Source organism: Gorilla gorilla, chromosome X (genome assembly GCF_029281585.2).
Source record: "Gorilla gorilla gorilla isolate KB3781 chromosome X, NHGRI_mGorGor1-v2.1_pri, whole genome shotgun sequence".
NCBI lineage: Eukaryota > Metazoa > Chordata > Mammalia > Primates > Hominidae > Gorilla > Gorilla gorilla.
Window position 1 is genome coordinate 58012522 of NC_073247.2, and position 19465 is coordinate 58031986.

General features: G+C 50.9%; 2 protein-coding genes across 5 annotated transcripts in view; both read right to left on the minus strand.

Moving 5' to 3' along the window:
• SYN1 (synapsin I) overlaps positions 1 to 4141 on the minus strand; it is a 48021-nt gene extending 43880 nt beyond the window's left edge. Inside the window, exon 1 of one of the 2 annotated variants that reach the window (XM_004064076.4) lies at positions 3555 to 4141. In XM_004064076.4, coding sequence (XP_004064124.1) covers positions 3555 to 3931 — 377 coding nt within the window. In that variant the 5' untranslated portion in view covers positions 3932 to 4141. The remainder of the gene's footprint in view (positions 1 to 3554) is intronic. The other variant, XM_004064075.4, reaches the window with a different exon arrangement.
• A 4279-nt stretch (positions 4142 to 8420) lies between these two features.
• CFP (complement factor properdin) lies at positions 8421 to 19244 on the minus strand. Of its 3 annotated transcripts, XM_004064079.3 has the most exons (9): positions 13999 to 19244; positions 13754 to 13904; positions 12330 to 12505; positions 11699 to 11869; positions 11375 to 11566; positions 11007 to 11180; positions 10562 to 10753; positions 10292 to 10403; positions 8421 to 8648 (listed from the first exon to the last, which is right to left on the minus strand). In XM_004064079.3, exons 1-9 carry the CDS (start codon positions 14072 to 14074, stop codon positions 8483 to 8485), a joined length of 1410 nt encoding a protein of 469 aa, XP_004064127.1. In that variant the 5' UTR covers positions 14075 to 19244; the 3' UTR covers positions 8421 to 8482. The 3 variants fall into 3 exon arrangements, with proteins under 3 accessions (XP_004064127.1, XP_055231649.1, XP_055231650.1); XM_055375674.1 differs by lacking the exon at positions 13999 to 19244 and having other exon boundaries at positions 12330 to 12827; positions 13754 to 13814; XM_055375675.1 differs by lacking the exon at positions 13999 to 19244 and having other exon boundaries at positions 12330 to 12783; positions 13754 to 13811.
• Between the last annotated feature and the right edge of the window lie 221 nt (positions 19245 to 19465).

Here is a 19465-nt window from a genome sequence, read left to right on the forward strand (position 1 = left end):
GAACCCCGGAGACGGAGGTTGCAGTGAGCCGAGATCGTGCCATTGCACTCCAGCCTGGGCGACAGAGCAAGACTCCGTCTCAAAAAAAAAAAAAAAAAAGAAAAACACAGGACAAAATTACCCACAAAATGGGGGAGATGAGTCTCAACTTAGAGTTTTCAACTTTAAACCACAGAGGAATTGAGACCCAGGAAGGAATGAGGGTGGTGAGGTTTGGTGGAAAAGGCGTCAGACTGTATTCGGGTGTACATTCCATCACAGAGTTTGCACAACTCCTCCTTCATTTGGGGCTGAAATCCCTGAAGCTAGTGTGGTTCCGAGTGTCTGCAAGTTGGTAAAACAGGTCTCTGTTCCCCACACTGATCCTGGCGTACATACATAGGCTCTGTCCCTTTGTCCACCCCACCCCACATATAGTAGACACTAAATAAATATTTGCTAGATTGCCTGGAAGAAAAGACTGGAGGGGATGCTGGGATAAAGGGGGGCTTCTGAGATGCAGAAGGGGAAGGGATGGATCTTTCACTGAATTCAGCAGGTGCTCAATAAATGTTTTCTGGACAAAGAAAAAATGGAAAACATTGGATTTGTGATTATGGAAAGGGGAAGGGACTTGTCAGTATTCCATAGATAATAAATGCTTGATGGAAAGAAGGAAGCAGACGCAAAGGACCTGCATGGAGGGCTGGAGTGGAGACCGGAAGTCTAAAGGAGGGTGATTACCTATATCCAGCAGAGGCCTCATTGATGTTTGCTGACTTCAATGGAGCAAACTTAACCAGGAAGATAACACGTTGGTGAGTGGACGTTGGTGAAGGAATTACAGCACGTGCTCCATAAATGCTTTACAGATTGATAGAGAAAAAAGCAGAGAAGCCTGCTGCAGGGATGGTAATGTGGCTGTTTGAAAATAATACAGTAAGAGATTAATAAGTGTTTTCTGGACTAATTCGGGGGAGAAAAAGGCAGCTGGGGAGATGGCTACTAAGTGGAGGAAGAGGCCTAGCTAGAATAAATGGAAAACAGTGCACATTGTGAGCTTTCAGGATTGTGTTGTGTAAAAGGCAGGATGGAGATTGTTGAAGGGGGAATTGGGACTACAAAAAGGGGAGAAGAGGCATTTACCGCAGGGTTCTTAGTAGTATACGATAAATGCTCATTAAATGATTGTGGGGTTGCATGGAGGAAAAGGTATAGCAAGGCCAGCTGGCAGGTGAGGATTTCAAGCACACCTGCATTTAGAAAAAAAAGAAGGAAGGGGAGCTGAAGAAGGGTTATTCCTAGTATATAATGGTGCATAATAAATGCCTCCCACACTTTCATGGAAAGGATGCAATAAATATCTGCAGAATGAATAAATTGCTCTGAATAGAGAGAAAGGCTACTCGGTAAAGGCTCCTGGGGGAGAGGTAATCTAACCAGTAAACAGCTGGTACTCAATACATTTAGGCTGAAGTAGACCCCTAGAGAGAGAGCTCTTGAGGCAGGGTCAGGGATTTCCAGAGACTTGGAAAGAGGAAGTTGAAAGTGACTTATACAGTAAGTGCTCAATAAGTGTTTACTTAAATAGTAAAACTATTAAGTAAATAGTAAATTTAGTAAATTTACTAAATTTATTTAGTAAATTAATAGTAAAACTATTAATAGTAAAACTATTAAGCAAAAGTGTTTACTTAAATAAGTGTTACTTAAATAGACTAAAAGCCCTTTGGGGGTATGAATTAAAGTTGGTAGAGGGAATCCTAGGGGTACTGAAGGGAGTGGGAAAGCGGTGATCATTATAAACTCAGCTCTGGATTTATCACAGGAAAGGACCTTGGGAGAGGCCTTGTGATTGGAGCAGGCTCTCCTAGGGGTAAGGAAGAAGAATGTACTCCCCAAAACAACAGGTCCAGCATATGTGCTCACTGGATCTACTGTTAAGAAAACAATTCTGGGGAGGAGGTGTGAATATACAGAACACACAGAAGACACTCCATAAATGCTCAGGGGAGCCATTGGAAGAAAAGGTCTTTGGGGGAGGATGATTAAAATGGAGCACACGACAGACAAGGAATAAATGCTCACTGGATCCATTAGAAGAAAAGGCCTTTGGGGAGTGGGGCTGGGGATGGACATATAGTCACCTGATCAAGGCTCACTGCATCCCTGAAGGAAAAGTCCTATGGGGAGGGGAAATGGGAGTGCAGAAAGTTGATCTATGGGAGCTCGATTCTTCATCCATAGGAGAAAAGGCTTTTGTGAAGAAGGCACACAATCAGGTACACAGTAGGTGCTCCATAAATACTCCAAGGAGTGGTTAAAAGAAAAGGTCTTTGGAAAGAGTGACTGGAATGGTACACACAGCAAGTGCCAGATATCTGAGCACTGTATTAACTGGAGGCACAGGCCTTTATGGAGAGGTCTAAGGTTGGGTCATGCAGAAAGTGCTCAATACATGCAGACTGAAGCCACTGGAGGAAAGGGTATTGCAGAAAGGGTTTGAGGGTGGGGTATACAGCAGGCACCAGTCAATGCATGCTTGCTGAATACACTGGAGGAAAGAACTTTTAGAGAAGGCTCACACTGCAGGCAGTTGATAAATGCTAGATGGATCCACCAAAGGAAAAGTCTTTGAAGAAGTAGCTGGAGAACGGAGGATACAAGAGGCACTCAATAAATGTTTTCTAGATCCACTGTAGGGAAAGGTCTTTGAGGAGACGGTCTGAAGATGAGTCACACAAAGAAGGTTCAAAACTGCTCATGGAACTCACTGGAGGAAAATGATTTGTTTGAGAAGGGGTTTGGGGGTGCGGCACGTATCAGGCACTTAACAAATGCTTCCTAGATCCTTTGGAGAAAAGGCCCTCAGAGAGAGGGCTTGGAGTTGGGGCACAGAGAAGGCATCCAATCAAAACTCACAGGATCCATGAAAGGCAAAGCTTTTGGAGAGAAACTGGGGTGGGATACACAGCAGGTACTCAATGTTTACTAAATAGTTTAAAAGGACTTTAAGGACGGAGCTGGGGTGGGACACATAGCATAGACTGGACACATGCTCACAAGACCCATTAGAGAAGGCCTCAGGGCAAGGGTTGAGGAGAACAGTACAGTATCAGGCTCTCAAAGAATGCTCACAAACCTCATTGAAATCAAAGGCCTTGGGGAAGGGCTCTTGGATGAGGCATACTGCAGGTACTAGATAAGTGCTCACAAGATCCATTAGAGGACAAGGCCTATGGGGCAAGGGTTGGGGAGGGTAGGAAGGACACGTTCGGTTTTCGAAGGCTCATAGGATATATTGAAGCCAAAGACTTTTGGGGGAGGGGGAGTAGGGAACAGGTACGCAGCAGGTGCCTGATAATTGCTCCCTGGATCCATCAAGGTGTAAGGGACGGAGGGGGGGCGACAAGGGCGGGGCACAGAGGAAGCATCCAGCTTAATAATTTAAAGGAAAAAGATTTAGGTGAGAGGGCTAGGTGTCAGGCACACAAGCGGCGCTCGATAATTGCTCATTCGCAGAAGAACGATCTGGGGACCCAGGCCCACGGGAGACGTCCGCGGCAGTGGCTTACCAGTCGGTGTGCGGCTCGTCGATGACCAGCAGCACCCTGGAGGCGGCTCCCCCGCGGCCTGCGCCCCCAGAGCCGCCGCCCACCTGCTCGCTGAAGGTGGCAGCTGCTGCCGCCGTGGTCTGCTTGACCGCGTTGGACAGCGACGAGAAGAAGCCACCGCCCCCCGAGGACCCGGGGCTAGGGGCGGCCGGAGAGGCCGCTGGGGCGACCCCGGAGGACCTCTCGGCAGTGGCGGTCCCGGGACCGGGCGTGGCTCCGGGGCTGTGGGCACCGGGCGGCGGCGGGGGCGGCTGCGGACGCTGCAGGTCTGTCATGTACCCATTTGGCAGATTGGCCATAAAGTTGCTGTCCGACAGGCGGCGCCGCAGGTAGTTCATGGCTGCGACTTGGGGCAGGGGGTCCTAGGGGTGGTCTGGCCAGGAGCCGCGGGGGCGGACTGCGCGGTGCCCAGGAGCACAGCTGCGCTCTCAGGCACGACACGACTCCTCCGCTGCCCACCGCAGACTGAGGCAGCGCTGAGTCGCCGGCGCCGCAGCGCGGATGGTCGCGCCCGTGCCCCCCTATCTCGCGCCTCGCGTGGTGCGGTCCGGCTGGGCCGGCGGCGGCGCGGACGCGACCAAGGTGGCCGGGAAGGGGAGTTTGCGGGGGACCGGCGAGTGACGTCAGCGCGCCTTCAGTGCTGAGGCGGCGGTGGCGCGCGCCGCCAGGCGGGGGCGAAGGCACTGTCCGCGGTGCTGAAGCTGGCAGTGCGCACGCGCCTCGCCGCATCCTGTTTCCCCTCCCCCTCTCTGATAGGGGATGCGCAATTTGGGGAATGGGGGTTGGGTGCTTGTCCAGTGGGTCGGGGTCGGTCGTCAGGTAGGCACCCCCACCCCGCCTCATCCTGGTCCTAAAACCCACTCGCACTTATACGCAGGGCCCTCTGCAGATACTCGGTTTGTAGTGTTGATATTCAACTCAGAAGGCATTTTTTGGGGGGAGGGGGGCACTGGAAGCACACTCAGAGACACGAAAGTAGAGAAATAACCCCCTCACAGAGGGGGGTGAGGTCACACGCAGTGCCCGCGGGGAGATTAGTCTCCCACATCCACACAGGCTCAGCTAGGCAGTGAGCGGGGGCGTCATAGACAGCATCAGACAAGCGGAGGTGGACACTTTGGTGGTGTACACACCCTTGCCCAAGGTGGCAAGGGGGGCCTGGAGGCACACAAGAAATGACACACATATAAACACACACAAAAGTGAGGAAACATACAAGGGCATGTACAGACAGAGAACACATGCCAATCTAGGTATACATACAGACATACAAGTCCAGGGTAACACACATGGGCATGTTACATACACGCATGCATACACCCATACCCCCACACACACAGGCAACACACTGACACACAGAGACCCAGGGAAACTCATATGAGCATACACTCGCAGACAAAACACATTCCCACCAATGATCATGGAGAAACCTAGATCTGCAACACAGACATTCTCTGCAGCCCTAGCCCTGGTGCGTGTCCACCCCCACACCAGAACACACTTGGTATATACGCCACCATCCCTTTGCTCTGGACACAGCCAAAACTTACGATAACTACCTGATGTCATCAGTGCCCATGGCTGTCTCCCCCTGCACCCAAGAACTTTCCACAGAGGCAGGCCCATCCCATGGTGCACACACAGTAGGTACCAAATAATGTTTGCATATGAGCAAATGAGGTAGTCCAAGCAGAGGTGGGATATGGGAACCTGTCAAATCTTTATGATTCTGACTACAATAAAAGCACTAATTCATAATCATTTGTTCACTGATTGTACCCAACTCTTAACTAAGCTGTTTACATGCATCATTTCATCCAACCCTCACAACAATCCAGTGGGGTGGATAATATAATGTCTATTTTACAGATGAGGGAATACAAGAACTCCAATTAATTCCCAAAGGGTCATGTTCACTTTATGATCAACACATTTTTTTCTTTTAAGAATGTGCCAGGAAGAGGAAACATCCAGTGCCAATGTGGCTGGAACAAGCTGAAGGGGGTTGTGGTAGCAGGGGCCAGATTGGGTAGGACCTTGACCATAGTGAGCAGTGATGGTGGACTAGGAGAGGTAGCAGAAGATAGGCAAGAAGTAAGTAGATATGGAGTCTCTTTCGCCTGCAGAATTTTCAGGTGACTCATCCACTTATTCATTTGTTCATCCTTTATTCATTAAATCATTGGCTGGTTTAAACAAGGCAGTAATAGTGTGGGGTCTGGAGACACAGTGCCTGGGTTCAAGTGGGGCCTCCACCATACACTTGGGAAAGTGACTTAATCTTTCTGAGATTTGGTTTCCTCATCTGTAAAAAGGATACATCTCTAACCCACCTCTAAGGAGAGGGGTAGGAAGGGGGCAACCTCTGTACCTTTGCATGTGTTGTAACTTCTGCCAGGAATGTCCTCTCCTTCTCTCTCGAGGGCTGCCTTTGGCCACTGTCTGCAGGAACCCCTCACCCCCAGGTCTCAGATTCTATCCCCTCCTCCCCTAGGCTTCCACAGTACCCAAGTCAAACACTTCCCAAACCATCCTCTACTCCCTCCTCCAACCCAGCCAGCTTCAGTCCCACCTCCAGGCCTTTGATTTGGCCACTCTTTTCTCCTCCCTTCAGGATTCCTTCTCTGGCATTCCAAATCCTAGTGTTACCCAGATGGGGATCTCCCCGCAAATCAGATATTTTCCAATGTCTTGAAGTATGTGCTCCCTGGTTTTTTGCCCAGTAACGGAAGCAAACAAGCTGTGCAGGGCGCGGTGCCCTCTTTGGGGACAGGAACAGCTGCAGGTCTACAGATCTTTCTGGCTCCGTTAGGTCTGAATTCAGGTTCCTCGGGAATCTATCTCCAGGCTGCGCCTCTTCCTAGGGTCCCCATTCCTAGGTTCCTAGTACTTGTGGCCCCAGCACCATTTCATTTTTCCACGTGGCTCAATTTCCAGAAATTAATTTTTTGTAGATTGTTTTGTAGAGGAATGAGGATTCACCTCAGGAGTGCCTCAATTCACTAAGGCAAAGGTTAGGCTCCCCCAAACTGTCTCCATCTTGTTCAGCAGGAATAGGCGTACAAAAGGGGCCCCAAGAATGATTTTGCTGTACATTGGTGAGCAACGACTCTCAAACACACACCCCTGACATATGTTCACATTCAGTATTGTACCCATGTTTGTGACTCACACATACATGTCCATGGCACCTTAATGTGTATGTGCACACACGGGACTCCCGCATTGTTATGGCATACATACAACTGTAACCTCACACACATGCCACATATCAATACATCCTTAATTCTTGCACAGCCCCAAAGGTCTGCATCTCTCTCTCACACACACAGCTGAATTCCCACTTTCTTGTAAACGTATACCTCTCTCATACCCTGTAGTAGCAACCAGAACCCCTCACTTTGGCTCAGTCTTCCCAAGATGACCAAGTAAGTACTCATCAACTTCATCTTCACTTCAACTCATTGACTGGTCCGCTTGAATAAGGGGAAAACGAACCAGAGAAGTCAAGTAAGTGTACCGATATACTCTGGGTGTGCATGTCACAAACCTCCTACCCGAACCTTCCCACACAGACGGGTCCCCTCCACCCACAGCACTCTTGACATTTAAGACCTCATCACAATCCATGATGCTTCAAAAATGTCCAGCCTACTACCTTTCTGTGCGTGTTTCCTTTGTAAAATGGGGATAATAATACTGACCCACATGGGTTTGCTGTGGACGAAATGAGTTCATGCTATGGAAAGCCTTAAGACACTACTAAGCACACAGTAAGTACTTTCTAAGTAGTAGCTATTACCATGATTATTATGATTCTTATGATGCGTCTCTTCACAAGGGGCCCGGCATTCAGTAAGTGGTAAATGAATGAGCAAATGCTAAAAGCACTGGTGTCTGGCTTTGTTCCCTTTACTGCGGAGACACGTAACGCTCTGATTCCTCTTCTTCTCTATTCTCCGTGATGTCCAGCACTATTGTTAGTATACAGTAGGCGTTAAGTGTTGAATAGATGTTCACACGAAAGGAATACCTTCTGAGTCTGTTCCCTCGCTCAGATGTCCTTTTTCTACCAGCCCTCCTCCACCCTAGATGCTCAGACTTAGCTTTAGTATACAGCAGGCGCTAATAAGTGTCGAATGAATGAACAAATTACCAGAGGAAAGTGTCTGGATTTGTCTTGGGGGCTCCTCCGGGCGGATACTGACTCTAGCTTCTTTGCCCCTCCTCAGCTCAGAGCGCAACACAGGCACTTCCTTGGCCCGCCCCCCACCTCGCCGAGCTATTTGTCGCTGGTAATTGTGGCATTGGAGCTGGGCTGTCGGGAGTGGGTGGGTGCAGGTGCTCGGGCGGCAGGGTGCCAGCCTCGGCCACGCCTCTGCCGTTCATCCTCGACTGACGCGGAGTCGGAGTCGGCCGGCAGAGGCTCCTTCAAGGTTCCGGCTGGTGGGAATCTAGGGAGGTCCAGGAGACGGGGAGACAACGAACAAGCACGCCGGCCAATCAAGAAGTGCCTGCCAGGACAAGTAGCCAATCAGGAAACCCGTAACGCGGAGCTCTGCAGAGGAACGTGCCGGGCGGCCCTGAGGCTCTAAGGGGGCTGCGCAGGGCCCAGACATTGGGGTTATGGCAGCGGCGGGGAGAGGCTGGGACTGCACACTCGCTTTCACTCCTGCCAACCTGCGACCACAGTGGAAAATACTGTTTTCCGCAACAGGCTGCTGTGTCTTGGCCCGTGCTGTGCTGTTTGCCCTATGAGATGCTATCACCCTACTTTTGGGGAAGGGGATAGGTTGTTTTTCCTCCTTTAAGGAATCGTAGACGAGCTCGAAGAGGCTAGTTTATTGAGGTTTGGAAGGTCAGGGGGCTCAGAGTGGAGGAGAGAAGTGTTAGAGTTTCTCTTCCTCAGGGTCTTTGCAAGCAGGCACGTGTAGACATGGTCGTTTCTCCTCCACCACCAGCTTCTGCCCTTGTAGCTCCTCACACCGTGGCAGCGGTCTCCCCCAGAAGGTCACGTTCTTCTCGCCCTGACCTTCGACCATGGAAACGGTGGGCCTGAGGCATTAGGGGTGGGGAGGAACGGAAGGGAGAATCTCAGGGAAGGCAAGAATGCATTCAATTCTTATTGAGTGCCTGCTATGTGCCGAGGGCTACTTTTGGTTTGTTTTTTTTTCTTTTCTTTTCTTTTTTTTTTTTGAGACAGGGTCTCACTCTGTTGCCCAGGCTGCAGTGCAGTGGGGCAATCATAGCTCACTGCAGCCTCAATCTCCTGGGCTCAAGTGATGCTCCTGCCTCAGCCTCCCAAAGTGTTGCTGGGATTACAGGCGTGAGCCACTGTGCCTGGCCTCCCAACACTACTTTTTAGCTATAGGATATTGGGCAATTTCTTTAGCTTCCCTGTGCCTCGGTTTCTCTCATCTGCAAAATGAGAATGGTAGGAATAGTAATATTAATACTCACCTCACGGGGCTGAATGAGGATAAATGAGTTAATTCAGGTAAAGTGCTCAGAGCAGTGCCTGGCACACAGCAAGTGCTCAATAAATGCTGGTTAATGTTACTTGTTGGCATGAGCTACTTTCTTTTACCTCCGAAATATCTACCCTTTATATCTCTTTCCACTGCCTCCAGGAAAAAACCCAATGCCTTGTCCTGACATTCAAGGCCTTATTGTTGGGCCCAAATCCCTGCCCCAAGCCAATCTCTCTCTCTGTCTCCTCCACTTTATTCAAGCTCAGTCCATGTCCAGAAAGGTCTTTACCTGGGTTATTTGTCCCACTAGGAAAGCCCTCCATTCACTCCCATCCCAGTTCTCTCAATTGCTTCTTCCTCCACTCAGTCTCTCGCTCACTCAAGTCCTTTGTGCCTCCATTCAACACCTCTAATTCATCTTCAGGCCCCACTCTAACCCCCCCAGCCGGGAGATCCCTTCCCAGATGGCAGCCCTTCCACGAGCTGGGAATAGTTCACTTAATCTAGTAGCTTGATGTATGTGGAAGGAAGAAAAGGGATGAACATTTTAACCCTCTCTAACACCTGGGCCCCTCTGGCACCTGGAAACACTTATAGCGGCTAATCACCTAGCTCCAAGGCTCCGTTCACAGTCTTGATGCCAGGAATGCCTTTCCCAACCCCTACCTGCCCTGGGAGGCCCAGTCAGCTTCCTGGACCTAGGTTGAGGTGGCAGCACCTGTTGCATGCACCAGCTGTTCCTCATATGCCTCCTGTCAGGGGCCTGCTCAGCTGGGTCCCTTGGAGGATCCACAGGATCTGGGCTGTGTGTATCTGCAACTGTTGCTGAAAAAGTCTTGGAGTGCCTTGGCTCAGTGAGATGCTGACAAAGTGGATGGAGGCATGAGTGACTGTGGGAGGCAGGCGGTGAATGGAGGCCTGAGTGATGGCAGCTAAAAGCATGGGTAACTGAAGGTCGGAGTCAATGACACATGAAGGACTAAGTGAATGGGAGAGTGGATGAGTGACTGAACAAGTGACTGAGGGGCACAGAGGCTACGAATTATCCTCCAAGAACTTCTTTCTCATCTTCTTTAGTTTCTCCCCACTTCCTGCAGCTGGGAGGTGGCACTCGGCAAGGCAGATACCTTAGATTCAGCAGTGGAAACCCTGGTTTCCTGGGGTAGCTGACTCTCCCGCCTGTAATATCATGACCCCCTCCCAGGCATACTTAGCCCTCTCACTCACGGGTACTTGGGGAGCAAGGGTGTGCAGAGGCGCTGGCGGGCACGGGTAGGATTAGGTCCACAGGGGGGCATGCACAGCCCCCAGGTACTCCACTCTGACCATGATCCTTTCACTGCAATGAGGGGTAGGGGTCACAGAGTCAGAACTGGAGGTCTTGGTGGGAAGGTGAGAGGGAGGCTGCAGAGACGTGAGGTCCACAGCAGAGAGTTGGAAACCCCTTATCCTGCATGGGCCACCCCACCCTCAGAGCACAGTCTGTGGGACACTCACAGGGGCAGTGCTGGATGCTGTAGCAGTGCCGGATATCCTGCTGTTGCCCGGCACATCGATGTCCGTCAAACTTGCGGCCCCTGCAGGTCCTCCCGCGTGACTGCTGGCCCGGGATTTCTTGACAGCTGATGGACTTCATGTTCCGTCGGATACAGGGGCTCCACTCCCCCCACGAGTCCCACTCTCCATCCACTGCAGAGACAGGGCAACAGGGGATTGGACCAAAGCAGGGAATCAGCAAGGGGGTTCAGAGGAAGGAATGAGGGTGGTAGGAGGGAGTAGAGGTGATCAGATGTGTGAATGGGGGACCAGGGGTGGAAACAAGGTATCAGGGCCAGGAAAGGAGGAATCAGAGACAGGAACAAGGCCTCAGCAGCAGGAGCTGGGCAGCAGAGAAGGGCAAGGGGGGCTTAGGCATGCAAATCGTGAACCCTGAGATGCTGACCAGGGCAGGGCACAGCTGTGTTGCAGATGTGGGTCCGGGTGGCATCGCCAGCACAGAAGGGGCCCCCATGCTGGGGCACAGGGTGATCGCACGTCCGTTGTTCCATGGTCTGGCCCAGGCCACAGGTCACAGGGCAGGGGCTCACAGGGCTCCAAGGCCCCCAGCCCCCAGCCACTGTTGGAAGAGGAAAGGGAGTGAGGAGAAAGGCCTCCTCAATCCTTCCTCTCAGCCCCTAGACCCTTGAAGCAGACTGTCCCCAAAGGAAGGGCTGCATGGTCACATGGCCTAGGAACTCTAGAAATGGCAGAGCATCTATGCCCTCAATCAAGAGCCCCACCAGCAACATCAGCGGCCTCATCCTGGTGTACCTGGGCAGGGTGGCAGGCCGGTGCACCTCCGCTGCTCGTAGGCTAGCCCCGGGCAGGGCTTCCCAGGAGGCTTCTGGGAGGGCTCAGGTGCAGAACACTTGCGGCTTCGTGTCTCCTTAGGTTCGTGGGGTCCACCGTGGCAGGAGGCTGAGCAGGGGGTCCAGGGGCCCCAGGTGGCCCAGGCCCCGTGTGCTGTGGTGGGTTGGGAGGTGGAGGGATGCAGGTGTGGTCATGCATGCTAAAGTCCTCTCAGCCTGGCAGTTCCCTGCTGTAACCCCGCAGACTGGGTGCACCCATCAGCATCCTGTGGCTTCCCTCACTCACTGGGGCAGACCTGCTGGGTGTCACAGGCCTCTGATTCCTGTGCCTGTCCTGGGCAGTGGCCCCCACACTTGGGAGCAGGGTGATTACAGGCTCGCCTGCGGGTCCGGGTCCCTTTGGAGCAGGTGACAGAGCAAGGCTCCCAGGGCCCCCAGCCAGACCAGCCGCCCATCTCTGTGGGAGAGAAGAGAGGGTAATGGGATGGAGGTGGGGTGTCATTCAGGGCTCTTTGCTTCCTTGAGTGCCCCACATGAGCTAATCCTGTCCTTATATCCTCTGCCACCATTCTGGGCCCACCATCCCCGCTCACCGGGCCTGCCGCAGCAGCCTTCACATGGGTGCCTCCGCTTCCCCTCTCACCCTCACCGTGCACAGTCTGTTCTCCTCCCAACCCCAGTCAGATCACGTTCCTCCTCTGCCCACAGTCCAAATTACTCAGACGAAAAGCCAACGTCCTCTCTGTGGCCCCCAGGCAATGGACCCTCCTCACCTCTCTGACCTCACCTCCCGCCACTCTCCTCCTTAGGTCCTTACAAACACTGGGGACGGGTCCACTCTGAGGACCTCTGTACCGATCGTTCCCACCAGTGCTGGGTGACAGGGAGTGCTTGCCCGCCTTGCTCATCCTCCTCACCAGGACAGCACTGCTGGTCCTCACAGGCCTGGAGCTGCCACTCCAGGGTCCCAGGTGCCACCTTTTCAGAGCACTGCCCATTCCAGCCCACACAGCGCCGGTACCGCAGCTGGGAGCCCTCAGAGCACGTCACCGAACAGGGGGCCCATGTGGACCACAGGGACCATCGTGGGGACCTGTGGAGAAGAGCACACACATCCCATCCTGGCATGAGCTAACAAGAATGGCATGTGGGACTCCAGAGTGTGGGCAGACACGAAGGGTTGCTAGGCAAGTGCGTGTGCGATGGATTGACAAGTCCTTACCTTTTAGGGATATTGGGATACTGAATGGGAAGCAGTGGATATACAATAAGTGCTTGATAATGTCATTTACCTTCACAATCAGGCATCTGGAGTTACCATTGGAAGGCTGGCAAGGCCAACACCAGGTCCGCAGTAAGCAAAGGTAAGGACTAGGAACCAAGGGCTGCTGTCAGAAACCCACCAGATCACCACACTACATGGTAGTAGGTAAATAGAAAGTGCTTAATAAACCTGAGCCATCATCCCTATGACCTCAGAGGCCTCCTCAGAAATAACCCCAGATCTATCCCCAACCCACTGCATAGCCCTAGGTATGCTGTTCATGCCAAATAGATGTGATGAACTGTTGACATGACTTGGGGCCCAGAGCTGCCCTCAAAAATCCCCAAGCTCCCCATGCCCACGGTGTATCTGGGATATATAGTAAGCAAGTAGAAAACAGGTCTGGCATACGGTAAGGGCTCAATCCATGCAAGCTGGAAATCATGATCAGGAGACTAGAGCTACCCTCAGAAATCCTCAAGCTCATCTCCCAACCCTGCCATGCAGCTGGTATACAGGGAGTGCTCAATGAATGTGAAGTGTCATCATAATTAGGGGCCTAGAGCTGCCCTTTGAATTCCCCAAACTTTCCCGCCCCCACAGTGTGTCCATATACAGTAAGCACTCAATAAACATGAGCTGTCATCAAAATTAGGGAAATACCAAGCTGCACCCCACCTGCAATGCTTCCAGTGTGCAGGAGGTGCTCAATATGTGTGAGCTATGTCAGTCGTTCTCAATCAGGGGTGATTTTGACCCCCAGGGGACATTAGGCAATGTCTGCTGACATGTTTGGTTGTCACAGCTGGTGGGGAGAATTGCTACTGGCATCTAGTGGAAGGCTAGGGGTGTTACAAAACATCCCACAATACACAGGTAAGCAATCCCCTCCCCCAGCCAAGAATTTCCAGCCCCAAATGTCAATAGTAACAAGGTTGAGAAACCCTGAGGTATGGTCACGATCAGGGCCTCAGGGCCACCCTTGGAAGTCCCAGAGAAAGAAAGTGCCCAGTTTTGGGTGACCCCCCCCGACAGTCCTTCCCTCCCCCCCATCCCCCACCCCAGGCTCCCCCTAACCTGCAAGGCTGACAGAGCCCACCACTACGTTTCTGGTAGGCAAAGGCAGTGTTGAGACAGCAGTCTTCCACGCTGACACCACCCCCCAGGAGGCCCTTGCACTTGCCGGAGGATTCTTCATACTGGGTGAAGCAGAGCACGGGGTCTGAGCCTGTAACAGGGCCGGGGGATGGGTGGGTGGGGCTCAGTCAGGGATGTGGTGGGCCTGGACACCCCTGGGGCCAGCTGGGCCCTCACCCCCTCACCTGTGGCTGGCAGGGTGAGCAGCAGGAGCAGCGGCGGCAGCAACAATCGAGGGGCCTGCGCTCCCTCTGTGATCATGTTGAGTACTGCCCCCTGCACCTCTACCAGAGAGGAGGTCCCGCTTTATCTGGGTTGATAGGCTCCTGGAATCAGCAGGGAAAGAGGAACCTAGAGGCAGGAGGAACTGGGAGGGCATCCTGCTTTGACCCCACCCTGTCCCCTCTGCCTCCTTCTCTACTCTCCCCTCCCCATTTCCTGTCTTACTCTTGGTCTTGTTCTGTTTGTTACTGTATCCCCAGCACCTCGCGCTCCTCCCAGCAACCTCACAGTGTTCAATAGAAGCTCCTAGGACAAATTCTCACCCAGAGGAAATGGAGCATAGGAGCGTGCAGCAACTTCCTAGCCGTGTGACCTTGGGTGAGTCACTTAACACCCCTGAGCCTCAGTTTCCCTATGTGGAAAATGCATAATCTCTAACATAATGACAGGGTCAACCTCGTGGGGGTGTTGAACCAGGGTGAAGTGAGTGTGCCGTGCTCAGTATGTTCCTGCTCGTGGGGGTGAAGGGAGCATCGAGGCAGTTGCTCCACCTTCCACCCTCCCTTAACCTCGGCCCTCCTTTCCTGAGAGGTTCCCTGTGGTCAGCTTGTGGTCGGGGAGGTCAGCACAAGGGAAGTGAGAAAGGGAAGTGGCAGGAGCCTGGGGAGGGATTCAGGAGGGGAATGGGGTCTATCCATTGTTCCATGGGCCCAGCTGGGGACAACACCAGGGTCTGGGGTGATTAGGAGGGAATAAGCTGGGCCATATTCCATCAGAGAACCCTCGGGCAGATAACACCCCCCTTCTGGAGCCTGTTTCCCCTCTGTAAAATGTGCTCACAGACAGCACCTACAACATAGGTAGGGTGTGTTGCAAAGATTGCGAGTTAAGCTTTTGTTTGTTTTGTCGAGATGGAGTCTCACTCTGTCGCCCAGGCTGGTGTGCAGTGTCACGATCTCGGCTCACTGCAACCTCTGCCTCCCGATTTCAACCAATTCTCCTGCCTCAGCCTCCTGAGTAGCTGGGATTATAGCTGTGTACCACCATGTCCAGCTAATTTTTGTATTTTTAGTGGAGACAGGGTCTCACCATGTTGGCCAGGCTGGTCTCGAACTCCTGACCTCAGGTTATCCACCTGCCTTAGCCTCCCAAAGTGCTAGGATTACAGGCGTGAGTCACCGTGCCCGGCCAGGAGTTAAGCTTTTGGAAAGTCTTTAGAACGGTGGCTGGCATATAGTAGGTGCTCTGTGTTTGATAAATTTATTCAACATTTATTGAGCACCTACTGGATGCCAGATGCGGTTCTTAGCATTAGAGCAGAGAATAGGACAGAAAAAAATCCTGGCCCTTGAGAAGATGGATAATAAATGTTGCCCCTCCTCACAGAGGCCTTCCCCATACCCTTGTCTGGCATCCCTGTCACTCTCTAGCCCAGTAGCTTCCAAACCTGTTTTTTTTGTTTTGTTTTAAAGAGACAGAGTCTTGCTGTCACCTGGGCTGGAGTGCAGTGGTCTGATCATAGCTCATTGCAGCCTCAAACTCCTGGGCTCAAGTGATTTTCCCACCTTAGCGTCCCCAAGTAGCTGGGACTACAGGCACACACCACCACACAACTAATGTTTTTATTTTCTGTATAGATGGGGTCTCGTTGTGTTGCCCAGGCTGGTCTCAAACTCCTGGCTTCAATATTTTCTCCCAACCTCAGCCTCCCAAAGTGCTGGGATTACAGGCATGAGCCATCACACCAGCCCTTCTTTTTTTTTTATTTTTTTATTTTTTTTTATAAACCCTAATGAAACTCCAGGGCCCACTTTAAATTTTTTATTTTGCTTTTAATTAACAAAAAGAAGCACAAGAAAGATAGGAAGGCAATGCCTAATTTCCTCTGCTCTCAGGGAGGCAGGGAGAGACACCATTCTGCAAATTCAAATGTAATAATTTGGTCAGCTGTTAAAACAGAAGTTCTTCAGGAACACTTGTTTTATGGGCAGTAAAGTATGTGTTAATATCTGTATCCATTACAGACATACTCTGTTCTCTGATAACATAAGGCTATCCTTGAAAATGTGCTTTGAACAAAGGAGTCTTATTAAGATTCTACGACTTCAAGACAATCATTGCTGTGTTATCCTGTGAAAATACTCTCCAAGAGACCTGAAATTGGCCGGGCATGGTGGCTCACGCCTGTAATCCCAACACTTTGGGAGATTGAGGCAGGTGGATCACCTGACGTCAGGAGTTCGAGACCAGCCTGGTCAACATGGTGAAACGCCGTCTCTACTAAAAATACAAAAATTAGCCAGGCGTGGTGGCGGATGCCTGTAATCCCAGCTACTTGGGAGGCTGAGGCAGGAGAATCGCTTGAACTCGGGAGGCAGAGGCTGTAGTGAGCTGAGATCGTGCCACTGCACTCCAGCCTGGGCGACAGAGTGAGACTCTGTCCCCCCCTCCAAAAGAAAAAAAAAAAAAGAAAGAAAGAAACCTGAAATTCTGGCTGGCTGCTTTATTTAACCACCTGTTGCCCTGGTAATAATATTAACAATATTTCCTTTGTTTCTAAACTGTATAAATACTCATAGGATTCCCTGTGGAAGAGGACTGTCAGCACTCTATCTTTTCCCACACATTTAGGCAATAAAATGACTGCAGATTCCTTAAACAAAGAGTGAGAGTCTTGTCTTATTTAATTATTACATCCCTACCTGCTACTATGTATTTGCCTGCTTCTTGTTATTCTCACTCCCTAAATATCAGTTCCACAAGGGCAGGAATTTTTGTCTGGCTTGTTAACTGCTGGGTCTGCAGGGCATTAGATAGGCACCAGGAAACAGTGGATGCTCAATAAACATCTGCTAAATGAATCAATCAATGAAATAAACAAAACTTTAGAGATTCTGATAAAATGCCAGAAGGACAGTCTGAGTTAGAGGTAAAAATGTGGGCATCCCATGGAGGATAAGTAGTATTTCAAGTGTGAAGACCTGGATAAGATGACCTAGAGAGGATGCGTGAGAAGAGAGAAGGGAATCCCAGGGCTTTGCCCTGGGGAACCCCAGCATTTCAAGTTTTAGAGAAGTAGGAGAAGCCAGCCCAGCAGACTGAGCAGGAGGGGCCTGTGGAGGAACAGGAAAAACAGAAGAGGGTTTTTCTCCAGGGCCTGGAACATTCGAGGGTCTGCAGGGCATTAGACCTCTCACACAGTCTCATTTGGTCTGTTATTTTCTCTCTCTCTCTTTTTTTTTTTAAACCTATCTACACAGTTCTGTTTTTCTTTTCTTTGTTTTCTTTTCTTTTTGAGACAGGGTCTGGTTCTGTTACCCAGGCTGGAGTGCAGTGGCGTGATCGCAGACTACAGCCTCAACCTCCTGGGCTCAAACCATCCTCCCACCTCAGCCTCCCGAGTAACTGGGACTACAGGCACACGCCACACCTGGCTAATTTTTTAAATTATTTGGAGAGACAGGGTTTTGCCACATTGCCCAGGCTGGTCTCAAACTCAAACTCCTGGGCTGAAGCGATCCTCCCACCTCAGTGTCCTCAGTAGCTGGGACTACAGGCATGCACCACTATACCTGGGTAATTTTGTTTTTTGTTTTGGTAGCAGCAGGGTCCTTCTATGTTGCCCAGGTTGGTCTCAAACTCAAAATCCTGGCCTCAAGTAGTCCTCCCACGTCAGCCTCCCATGTAGCTGGGATTACAGGTGCACAACACTACGTTATGCTAATTTTTTAAATTTTTAGTAGCGACGGGGTCTCACCATGTGGCCCAGGCTGGTCTCAAGCTCCTGGCCTCAAGTGATCCTCCCACCTTGGCCTCCCAAAGTGCTGGGATTACAAGCATGAGCCACCGCACCCAGCCCGGATTTACAGCCTCTACTATATTCTCTTAATCACACAGCCTCTCAGACATTCTGTCACTCATAGTCATTTTCTGTGTCATGGATTCCAGCCTTACTACAGTCTCCTAACAGTTTCACACACACAATCATGTTTAACAGCCTGTCTCATTCAGTCAATATTGCCAATATTTTCTCTCACCAGTCAGTTCCTTACATACACGTGCAGTCACACAATCTCATGAAACGTTTAGCCACTCATTTGGCCTGTTACTTTCTCACATACACAAATAGTCACTGATTTATAGTCACCACTAACTAGTCTCTCATGAAGTTTCCCACACATGCACAAAAATCACCTCTCCTACCCCTTTCTCACTCAAGCCACTTTTTCACACACCCACGATCCCTGATTACAGCCTCTCCCACAAAGACATTCACACGCATACACAATGACACAGTATCTCAGACACTGTCGTCACCTAGTCTCACGTTTCTTCTCAATCAGCTTCCAGTACCCTCAGTCCTTGATTTACAGCCTTTCATAAAGTCTCTTGCAAAGGGTTTTACCCATGGACACACAATCCGTTTCTCAGCCACTGTCTCAGTCATCACTGTCCCTCAGTCAGCTTCTGATATACTCGGTCAGTATTTCACAATCACCACTAGGCCCTCGATAAGTCACCCACAGTCACCCATGCCCTGTCTCAGTCGTGCACACCATCATTTTCTTCATATGGTCAGCTCATCACGGACGCACGTGCACAGCTTTACAAGTTTCTCACACACCGTCACGTGGTCACTTGGCATGTCTCATTTGCTCAGCTCTTTTGTATGGCCCCTGATTTATGGTTTCTTATGAACTGTTTCACAGACCCCCTGGTGCTCTGACATCACTCAGTTGTCAAGTTCCTCTCCCACAGTTTCTGACTTCCAGTTACTGCTACTGCCAAGTCTCTCATGAACAGTTCCTTGTCCCTCTCCCTTGCATGCCCAGTGACATGGTCTCTCACACCATGTCAGTGACTCCGTCCGGCTCACCGTCATTTTCTCTCCCACTTTCTCACAGTCCCTGAACCTGTGGGATAGACTGTGGTAGTAATGGTAAATCGATTTGCAACTAGTTTCAGGTGTACACACACACACACACACACACACAGCCTGTCACACTCTCCCAGTCACAGCCATTCGTTTTTCTCAGTCTTTGCTGCAGTCTCTCACGCCTGCTTTCATACACACAATTGCACCTTCTTGTATCTTTGGTCTCGGTCACTGGTTTGGTCTCCCAGCCATTCTCTCCCGTACAATCAAGTTCGCACCCATACAGTCTTACAGCTTTAGCTGACACTACAGCCTCAAGTAAACAGTTTTGCACATCATCTATTTCTCAAACGTTGAGTCGCCTACAGTGAGGTTTGTCACCTACACAATCTTTGCCACAATCCCTGACAACCTCTACTGTAGTTTCATGCCCACGTAGTCTCTCACATGTGGTTTTGGTCACCCAGTCTGTCTTGCTCGCCATCAAACAGTGACAGGGCTGCAGTCCCCGTTCCCTTCTCATAGACATTATTTTGTGCATACCATCACAGGTT

Bases quoted from the DNA above. Each gene is read 5' to 3' on its own strand.
- CFP (XM_004064079.3), bottom strand. From the start codon at position 14,074: ATGATCACAGAGGGAGCGCAGGCCCCTCGATTGTTGCTGCCGCCGCTG. The intron at 12,506-13,753 runs GTTAGGGGGAGC...TCTTCTCCACAG, and splicing joins GGGCTCTGTCAGCCTTGCAG to GTCCCCACGATGGTCCCTGT. The intron at 8,649-10,291 runs GTGAGTGAGAGG...CTAATGCCTCAG, and splicing joins CCCTTGCTCCCCAAGTACCC to GCCCACCGTTTCCATGGTCG.